At 35.0% G+C, this 10,712-nt stretch overlaps 1 protein-coding gene across 2 annotated transcripts in view; it reads left to right on the plus strand.

Moving 5' to 3' along the window:
- Window positions 1-10,712, plus strand: part of LOC107755774 (neurexin-3a-beta) — a 137,185-nt gene that overhangs the window by 122,520 nt on the left and 3,953 nt on the right. For both annotated transcript variants that reach the window (XM_016572669.1, XM_016572670.1), the window contains exon 6: window positions 3,344-3,428. In XM_016572669.1, the coding sequence (XP_016428155.1) occupies window positions 3,344-3,428 (85 nt within the window). The remainder of the gene's footprint in view (window positions 1-3,343; window positions 3,429-10,712) is intronic.

A 10,712-nucleotide genomic window follows, 5' to 3' on the forward strand; every position in this document is an offset into this window, starting at 1 on the left:
TCCTAATGATTTTTGGCATAAAAGAAAAATTTATAATTTTGACCCATACAATGTATTGTTGGCTATTGCTACAATTATATATACGTGTGACTTAAGACTGATCTTGTGCTCCAGAGTCACAAATATATTTTCAGATTTATTAATTTTTTTGTCTATTTTATTAGTTTTGGTTTGTTTGTTTTTAAAGTGTATATATTTTAGTTATTTTAGTACAATTTAAACTAAATGAAAATTAGAAATGTTGCAGTTTTGCAGAAAAGTTTTTTTTTATTATTTCAATAAACATTTATTTCATTTCATTTACGGAAATGTGTTCTATGGTTTTAGTGTTAGTTTTACTTTTAGTTAGCTATAATAATCCTGATTCTCAGAAGCTAATAATTCAATGCACAAAATAAAAAACAGAACTACCAGACTTTGCTATAAGTTTGATTGCATCATATAATAATTGCTGTTAATAATGTTCATCATCTGTTTGATTACGTCTTTAATTTATTTTTCCGTACATTTCTGCCATATGTACATAAACTGACAGTCACCACTGATAAGCTACCACTAAATATTGTAGAAACTTAATTTTCTGTAAAGTTGCTTTGCAACGATTTGTATTGTAATATAAAATTGTTAATTAGTAATTATAAATTGTTAAGAACCTATTCAGTTCAGGTACCAAAGTTTGTTGTTGAAATTATAATCGTGGCTGTTGGTCACATTTTGCTGCAAATTATTTAGTGGCAACAGACTCCAAGTAAACTTTATTGAATGATGTTAAAAAAAAATCAATAAACAGATAATTCTAAATTTTTTTATTTGTCCAAAATACATTGTTCTTTAAATAATGTATTAAGACTGAAAATAAATTGAATGGATTTAACCGGATTTGCTTATCTGTCAGACACCATGAAGCATTACCCTCTCGGCTTTGAGAAGAGTGAAGAAACAAGCTAATCTTCCAGGAGTTCAATATTAAGTTCCCGTCACTGTCAGACGGGGCGTGAGAGAGGGAGGGAAAAAGATTAGACTCTTCAGCACAGATGAACGTTAAAGGCTTATATTCCACCAAAACACATTCTCACATTGTTAATATGTGGATTAGGCCATTTTCTCCTTCCCAACAGAAGTATCAATATATGAGTATAAAATGGCATAATGCAGCAGCTCTCCACTGCATTCTCGGCCTGTATCAACGCTGAGCTTGTGTTATTGTGAAAGAGGATATGAAGAGTGACTTCTGAGATATTCAATGCTTCTAACTGATTCCAGGATCTGTACCTGTGCGTTAGTCTGCGTGTATTCATAGACATACATATTCAAGGCGGCTATTGTGTCAGTAATGTTTTCATACCGAATATCAACCGTGGGTTCTGTTCGGAGCGGTTTATGAGATTAAATGCTGTCATTCAAGGGAGAAACCTGAAATAATTTCACATTTTCTCCGCAATCAGTCAATTACGTTTCTCATTGCTTTCTGCATCTGTGATATCCTCCTCCTCTTTCAGTCACGAAGATGAGTTGTTTGCCACACTAAATATAAATTCAATGAATAATTTTATATTCACATAGAGCGATATTCCACACCCCGCCAGTGTGAAGCGCCACCTCTGCCCAGCCTGATGTGCATTCGAATGGATTTTTGCACCATTTTCATACCAAAACTGGGAGAAAACAAGAACACCCCCCCTCCCCCTCCCCCCAAGCAAAGTCCACCAAGAATGTAGAGGGAAAACAATTTATTATTCCATCAAACCCAATCATATTTATGACCCTGCGCTTTCTCGTATGAGAGCGCTTTCCATTGCTCCATTGCTGTGTTATTTAAAATTTAATAAACCTGGTCTACAACAGTACTTATTTGGCCCCACATTCTAATCTGCTCCTAATAAAGACATGCCAAGCAGAGGGTGTGAAAAACGAGCTCACCGCGGCGGTTGGCATGAGTAAGGGAGAGCGCTGGGGATAAATCAGAGCGGGAGATGTTGGAGACACACAGATAATCTTAGAGTGCCGCTATGTGTTTGGTGCTCTCCTCTCAGCACCGGTGATATACAGTGATGGGAAATCCATGCAGACTCTCGAAAGGGCGAGATGGAGGTGACTCGTATAAATGTTTGACGTGAGCAGTTTTTCAAAATAAAAGTTTGGAATTAACACCCAAGATGAGCTCAGCAAACTCATTCACTGTCTGTCACCGGTGAATTAATGTTTATTGACGGGGAAATAATGACACTGACTCACGAGCAGGCTTACGTGAAATCTGTTCCTGCAGAGCTCCTCGGAAACTTCTGTCATTTATAAAATTCCCTAAATCTCAGACTCATTGCATATTCATTTATTAAATATTGTGGCTAATTTGATTATGCTTTCAGCTGCTAATAAGGGTGTGGTACTCTCAGCTCCATTCAGAGGGAATAGTTCTCCCAAAAATGAAAATCCTGTTATTTTTCCACCCTCATCTTGTTCTAAATCCATGTATTATTTATTAATTTACTTACTTATTTCAATATGTACTTATTTCTTGAAAAACCAACTTTGTATAATTTGGTCCATGTGGAAAGTGTTTTATGATATATTTTTATACATTTAATTAATGTATATAGACACAATTAAGTGTGTGTGTGTGTGTGTGTGTGGTATTGGCTACATTTTGGGGAACAATTGTCCCCTCAAGTATAGTAATACCTCATTTTTGACCTAATGGAGACATTTTTTTGGTCCCTATGAGCAAAACAGCTTATAAATCATACTAAAGGAAGTTTTTTTTTAATTTATTATAAAAAAAATTTATCTAAAAATACAGAAAGTTTTCTGTGAGGGGTAGTTTAGAGTTAGGGATAGAATATACAGTTTAAACAGTATAAAAATCATTATGTCTATCAAAAGTCCCCATAAAGCATGGAAAATGTGCGTGTGTGTGTGTGTGTGTGTGTGTGTGTGTGTGTGTGTGGATGTTTTAGGAAGTTTTGCGTTCTTGTCGGATTTTTGTTTTTGTTAATTTGTTTAGGTTGTTGAAATGGAAATTGTTGTCCATATTTTATCTTCATAATGTTTGACCAAAAAAATAGTGTTACAAAAATATTTACTTATTAGTTTAAAAATTTTTTAATTCTTAACTCAGTCTGTTTAATTCTTTTTCTTCTTTTGAAGGCTTTCTTGGATGTTTTTGCTCATGCACACCACAAATTGTTACTTCAAAATCAGTGCAGAAAAATGCATCTGGACCTATACAATATATTAGAAACTTTATTTAAATAGGTTCTTTTACATTATGGTGGTGCAATCTAATGCATTCAAGTCTCTCTTTTGTTTGTCTATTGTCCTGTTTGTGTGTTTCACCGTATTATAGACCACGGATGACATGGTCTCTTCGGCCGAATGCTCCAGTGACGACGAGGACTTTGCCGAGTGCGAAGGACATGCAGGTGGGCTAGGTCAGTTGAATTTTGCTTGCCTCTATGTGGTGGCCTTTCATGTGCAACTGAGGATCAGATCCTCAAAGCATCGCCTCCCCCCATGGATAGAAAAAGTGTAACTTCCTTTCCAATCCAACCCATGTACACCAATATAGAGACATGAATATAGTAGGATATCTTAAGAAATATTCTAAACAAAACAGAAATAGGCATGGATTTATAATGCTTAGTCTATTCAGTAGCCTTGAATCAGAGCTGATGTCAAATCATTCCCCTCAAACTTTTATTACGAGCTACACTTGGCCATGGGGTTTTCCGAAGTGGTTAACATGGTCACACTGATTACTAATTTTGTCCCCAGTGCCTATTATGAGAGCATACGTACAAAATTAGTACAGAAAAGTGACATGTTCTCTGCATTGATGCTTCAAAATGTATCATACTGAGGTTTCTTTGCCATGTGATAGTGGACTGCATTTTGGCACATGATACATTTTGAGATTTCTCTTGAACTTTGCTTTCAGCCTTATAGTAGAGTGATATCTATTAGATTAATTGCTGTTGAAGCAGTCTTTTCGATTCCTTTCTGTTTCCTCATTTCAAGAGGCTTGATTTAAGTTAACTTGTTGTAATAGAGAACAGATATCATCGAATTTCTGTGTACCAATTTTTGTTTTGTGTCGTTATGCTTATTTTTAACGATATAATTTTGCGTCAGTGTGAACAAGTTGTTCTGCTAATATTTTATTACGAGCTACACTTGGCCATGGGGTTTTCCGAAGTGGTTAACATGGTCACACTGATTACTAATTTTGTCCCCAGTGCCTATTATGAGAGCATACGTACAAAATTAGTACAGGAAAGTGACATGTTCTCTGCATTGATGCTTCAAAATGTATCATACTGAGGTTTCTTTGCCATGTGATAGTGGACTGCATTTTGGCACATGATACATTTTGAGATTTCTCTTGAACTTTGCTTTCAGCCTTATAGTAGAGTGATATCTATTAGATTAATTGCTGTTGAAGCAGTCTTTTCGATTCCTTTCTGTTTCCTCATTTCAAGAGGCTTGATTTAAGTTAACTTGTTGTAATAGAGAACAGATATCATCGAATTTCTGTGTACCAATTTTTGTTTTGTGTCGTTATGCTTATTTTTAACGATATAATTTTGCGTCAGTGTGAACAAGTTGTTCTGCTAATATTTTCCAACCCAAATATGAAAAATACAATTCAGTGATTAGATTGATAGTGAGAAAGAGAGAGATTTGAGAGAAGTTGGGTATTGGCTTTTTTTTTTTCAAACGTAATTGTAGCTTTGAGAAAATAGTCTGTCATGTCTTTTGCGAAATATGCTACTTTTGTGATTGCAGTTATAGATAATATAAAATGTATTTCTTTGCAAATCATGATTCCAGCCAGAGAGGTCAAATGAATCTCATTATCATTTGAGTAAAACCCTACCACTTACAATAATTGCGTGTTTCTTCAACTTTGGGCACTTTTATATCCAAGGGGTTGATTTTTATTAAAATTAACAGATTTCAACTTTTTTTCTGTGACATGAAGGTCACGTTAAAATGTATCACATCAAGTCTTTTTACCATACTTTCATCATTTATTTAGATGCTTTTATAATAGATTTGATGGTTTTCACAAAGTAGCAAAATAATCATAAACATCTAAATAATAAATATCTGCATAAATTATTTACATTTATTGAAATACATATTATACCCAAATATATGTTTAGAAGTTTTTATTTATTTATTTAGCTATTTATTTATTTGCACCACAAAATGCTATGAAATGCATTATGTTATATGAAATATCATAATATAACTTTGTTACAAATTACTGCAAGTAAACTAGCAAATGTATTTAAAAAGTGTGTTCTTCACAAAGTCCAGAAAGCCAGATGTGCCCCTAGTTAAACAAACACCCAATTATACATTTTCCATGTCGGAAAAGCGAATCAGCGCACAACAAGAAGAACAATGTGCCATCAGATGATTTCCAGAGGCCAAAGCCATTTCATGGCCTGTTAGTTTTATCTATTGGCCTGTAATGAGCACGCTGTCTTTCATCACAGAAATGCGCAACATGTTTATTGTGCTCCATTGGATGAAAATGCATACGTTTAAGTTTTCATGCAGACATGACAGGCTAGTGATCTGCTCTGTTAGCCTGTTCTGACCCTCTGCAATTCTCTCAAATGTCAATACCAATTTCTTCCAAATGACATTCATCAGTTTAGCGGTTTGAGAACAATATCCATCTTTCTGGAATCTTTATGTACTCATAAAGAAAGCTATTGGCAGGGTCCCAATCATCCAGTCACGTTTACACAGAAATTCATGCCATTCTAACCTCTACATCAGTTGATGTGAAGCTGCATGAGACATAACCGCTGCAGGGGTGCGTCCTCATATTCGGGGTGTGTTCTGTACCGCATGCGTGGGGTACTTCCCCTTGATTTGTCCTCTTAATTTCATGAGCTTGCTCGTGGTCGATGTTATTTCCCAGCTTTCCAAAAGCAACAATCCTGTCATCTCGCCTCATCTTGTTCCGCATGATATTTTGGTGTTGAAATCGATTTTTCCTCCATTTTTCTCAAGCATCTGTTCCATCTGGGCTTGACCTTGAACATTGCCATTTTGATTAACAAAGCGAATAACAGGCAACAAAATCTTTTCTTGCCATCCAACGAGTTTTTAGAGCTCAAGCATTGATGTAATCTTAAGAAAGTTGTGTTTTAAGAATGACCAGCATCCTTGAACGATCCTTGGCACCCTCTCTTCCTCCTCACCTGACTGAGCCGGTCTGCATATGAAGTCGTTTTTGAATGCAGATGGCATAGAAAGAGTTTTATTGCCACAAACCGTGCGCTTCTCAATGTCACGCTTTCTTAAGCAGTCATTTGTGGCATGTAATATGGTAGCTGCTAGTCAGAGTCATTTTCCAGGCTATTCTCTCATTATTCAGTGCATGGCGCCATTTTTTGATCTCCATGCATATCCTCACCATCAGACTAACCTGAGTGCTGTACTGTATGTATGAGCCAGTTTCAACAAAGCATCATACCTCAAGCTTATGGTTGCAAAGATCTCCGCTGCATTTCCTGTACCAAATCGTGTTCCTGTCTATCAACGTGTCTGTCTTGACGTGTTGTCACGTGATTCTGTTCTCTGTTTGTAAAAATTGTTGGGTTTTCCCCTTTATCCCCTATCTGGAATTCCATAGGAGGGCTTCTGCTGATTAATGATACGCTTCCGAATCATTCCGTAGAGCAGTTCTGCTGTATCATTCTCAAATTATTTCTCTGCACACAGACCTCATTATTTTAAAGTTCATGCTTGCATGCAAACCAAAAAAGTTATATTTCTGTTATGTAAAGTTGCGGATGTATTTTTAGAAAGTTGTAAATAAACCCCACACATTTTGTTTATTCTGAAACATTAAATGGGGCTCATTTTCAGAGTGTTTTAAATGATTCGGTTGTAAAGTATTTCCGTTTGAACAAGACAAAAGGTAAAATGAATTAGGAATTGAGGGCAAGAAGCCTCCAGAGACTCAATTATCTGTTTGACAGAAGCATCTCTCACTCTTATAGTTTATGGTACAGTTTGCATATGCAGGAATGGTTCAGTGCGATGTATTAATATTAAAGTTGCATTGCAGATTTGTGTTGGCATGTAGTGTAATACTAATCAGCTCTAAAGAGCAAGGTTCTACATCTTTCCAAGTGCGATTTGTTCAGGCTTATCACTGCATCATATTGAGGCTTTTGATGAAATAATTACGGATAATTAATTGAAACGAAAATTTTGTTAAAATGAAAAATTTGTTTGTTTCTGCTAAAAAAAAAAAGTCCCATGATATTTTTCTGTCATTAAATCGTCAGCTTGGCTCAAACCAGATAAAGATGAATGAAGAATGAGATGGGTCATTTCTGTAAAGCAGTACCTTTTGAGCTCTGTAACTTTTGTAATAAAAAAAAAAAAAAAAAGATTTTCTACTAAAGGGCTTTGGCAGACTTTCAGAAATATGGTCAAGCTCAACAAATTAGAGAAAATTAACAGGATGCCCAACAGAATGGAAATAAAAGTCGTTTCTCGGAGAAGGAATTGAGAGTTACTGCTTACAGCTTGAGGGCTTTAACTTTTTTTAACTTTTTAATCATCTTTCATGTTTTAAAGTGAGACACAATCAGTATAGAATGAATGTAATTTTGTTAGTTAAAGGAGTTAATATTACGGGGGGGGGGGGGGGGGTAGGAGTTTATTGTTGTATCCATTATATTACAATTAAACATGCACTGCCATTCAAAAGTTTTGGGTCAGTATTTTATTTTATTTATGTTTTTTTTTTTAAGAAATTAATACTTGTAATCAGCAAATATCACAGTGAAGACATTTTATAATGTTACAAAATATTTCTAAATGCTGTTCTTTTGAACTTGCTATTCATCAAAGAATCATTTAGAAGAAAATGTATCACAGTTTCCACAAAAATATTAAGCGACGTTCATTAACTGTGTAGTAAGAATGACCCAAGAAAAATTTTGTCATTCTCTGCTCACCTTCATGTTGTTTAAAACCAGTATTAAACACAAAATTACATTACACAATTACAAATATTTTCCTTAAAAGTGGTCCACACTATACTCCAAGACTTCTGAAGCCATATAATATCTTTTTCTGTAATAAACAGATCAAAATGAGACATAACTAAATATGGCTCCTATGCTGTGTCTCTGAATTGCATTTGTAGGACTCATTTCTCTTCCTTATACGAACACCAGATGGCATTATATGCTGCACTCGTGATTTTAGATTCACACAATACTAAGAAATTTCCAAAAGATGCATATGTAATGAGCTGGATTTTAGTTATTAGCCTGATTCAAGCAGATATCTACTTTTTAAGAATACGTGTAGCTTGTTTTGTCATGCTGATTAGACAGAGGTGAGCGTCTTTTTAGACTCAAAAGCAATTAGATGCCAATGGAATGCAGGAAATGAATTTTTAAAAAAACGGTAGAATAAAGGAAAGAACGGTCCAGATTAGAGAGCCAGTATTGCTTGGCCCCATCCTGTGCCAAGAGAGAGAGAGTTGTTTTTATCACAGGCCTGCAGGTGGCCGTTCAGCATTGGAGCTCCTGTTTAATTACCTATCCATAGTGCAACCAGAGATAAGAACACACTAGACACCCGACATTGAGATACACCTCTTGTGTTAGAAGAGTTTTGAATAGTCTCACTTTGCAAATAATACTCGATGCGTTACAGTGTTTGCATTCTAACGGGGCACCTTACCGCACAGATGTACACTCTTGTCAGTTAATCTTTCTATAAAAATTTAAAAAATCCCACTGGGCATATTTTATATGTTTGCTACATTCACTTCCGTAAAACTCCCGTAATTTGTATGGGCCAAACCTCATTATATGAATAATCACGACAACAAATTCCAAGGTTGTCAAGTTGCCAGATCTTGTATGAAACGCATCTTTCTCACACGATCGACGCATACAAATTTCAACCCATTTGTCCCCTCAACTTGGCAACCTACAGCCCAGTGATGCTATTGATATGTGCGCAGGTAGTACCGCGGGAAGGAAACAATGAAGATAATGAATTATAAAACTCTAAAGATATAGCCTACGCTAAGATACATTTATGTTACTAAATGAATATAATTGTTTGATAATAATTGTTTAAATTAATATAAAAATAATATAATATAATATAAAATTACTTTTGACTCCACCCCCCTTTCCCGTATTTTGGTACCCAAATGTTGTCAGGTATGGCACAGAGGAATGACATTGTTGAAATAACTTTGAAAAAACCTTTTTTTCCAGCTAATGAATGATAAAAACTTTGACAGCCAATCAGAGAGCTTTAAAGAGCTTGAGCAGTTAAAGCAGCAGACGACATAACTGCAGCTTATATTAAATAGACAGTTATTGAGGCTAGGTAATATTATTATCATTATAGCTATCATTCTTGGTGTAAACGAGTCTTAACAGTTGTTTAGTCAGCCCTCTGTATTGGAATGTCACGATTTCCCAGCATGCACTACACTGGTATATAATGTTGGATAAATTAAATATTACCAATTTCAATATATTGCAAGTATATCATTTAAAGTGTCACATATATTGACACATTGTTCTAATCTATCAATCAAAAGGAAGTCAAATTGACAGTTAAATTGACAAATTACAGTATTTATAAAGGAGTATTATATATTTTAAGAATCTTATACTTTCATTAATCACTGCTTTCCCCACAATACTAGACATTGTGTGGTTTCATTGTATTTAATTATTTTTCAGAGGAATGTATTTGTTATTTTCTATTAGAAAGTAAAGTATAGATTTTAGATGATTAGATTATGTTCTAATTTAACATCTCATAAGTTAATACTGTTCGCACTAAAGTTTTCAGAGAGTTTATTTCTATTTTCTATAGAAGTCATCTATCTTGAACCCTCTTGTGGAATTCCTCAATCAATACTCTGCTGCTTTTGAACCAAAGTCTGTGGGTACCGTCCATGATTATGAGATTTAATGACTTTACCGATGAATCTGCTCTGTATTTTCCAGCAGTGTGCCACGAAAGCAAACAGACAAACATCTGTGACCTACAGGCCCTGGTTAAAAGGCTTCTTTGACCTCGCTTAACCTTTGATGTCTGATTTGACCCCCAGCTTGCTGTGTTGTTTGTCTACTCTCCCTAAATGCAACTTACTTTACGCATGCGTCAACATCTTGCAGTAAAAAAAACTTAACCCATTTTCAGCCAATTTTCCTCTCTCTTTGACATACATCCAGACTGCACGCCTGTTACATGTTTAAGACTAACAATGACAGATATATTTGTCTTTGGGTCACATGACAGAGGAAGCAGTTGTCTGTTAAACTGCCCCTCTCGATTGTGTCTGTTTTATAGTTTGTGCATCTGGTTGTAGTGTGTGAAAATGAGAATTGCTTTGTTCTTTCGTCTCTGGGAATTTTGTCTTTTTAGTTTACACACTCAAATCAATTTCATTTTTTGTTGGTTCAAAATTAGTGGTGAAATTTTAACTAGATGTGAATATCAAATCACAATTATCATTAATTTGATAACGTGTTTTGACTTTTGGTCTTCTTTTTTAGATTTGGAACTAATTCAATGAAAAGTCCATGTGCTTACAGTGATAAATCATCAAAATCATTTTCAGATCACAAGAATCATATCAAGAACAAAATTGCACTGCCTCAAATGCAAAAACCACCCAATTTGATTAAAAAAAA

This window comes from Sinocyclocheilus rhinocerous, unplaced genomic scaffold (genome assembly GCF_001515625.1).
Source record: "Sinocyclocheilus rhinocerous isolate Xijiao unplaced genomic scaffold, SAMN03320098_v1.1 scaffold1163, whole genome shotgun sequence".
Classification (NCBI taxonomy): domain Eukaryota; kingdom Metazoa; phylum Chordata; class Actinopteri; order Cypriniformes; family Cyprinidae; genus Sinocyclocheilus; species Sinocyclocheilus rhinocerous.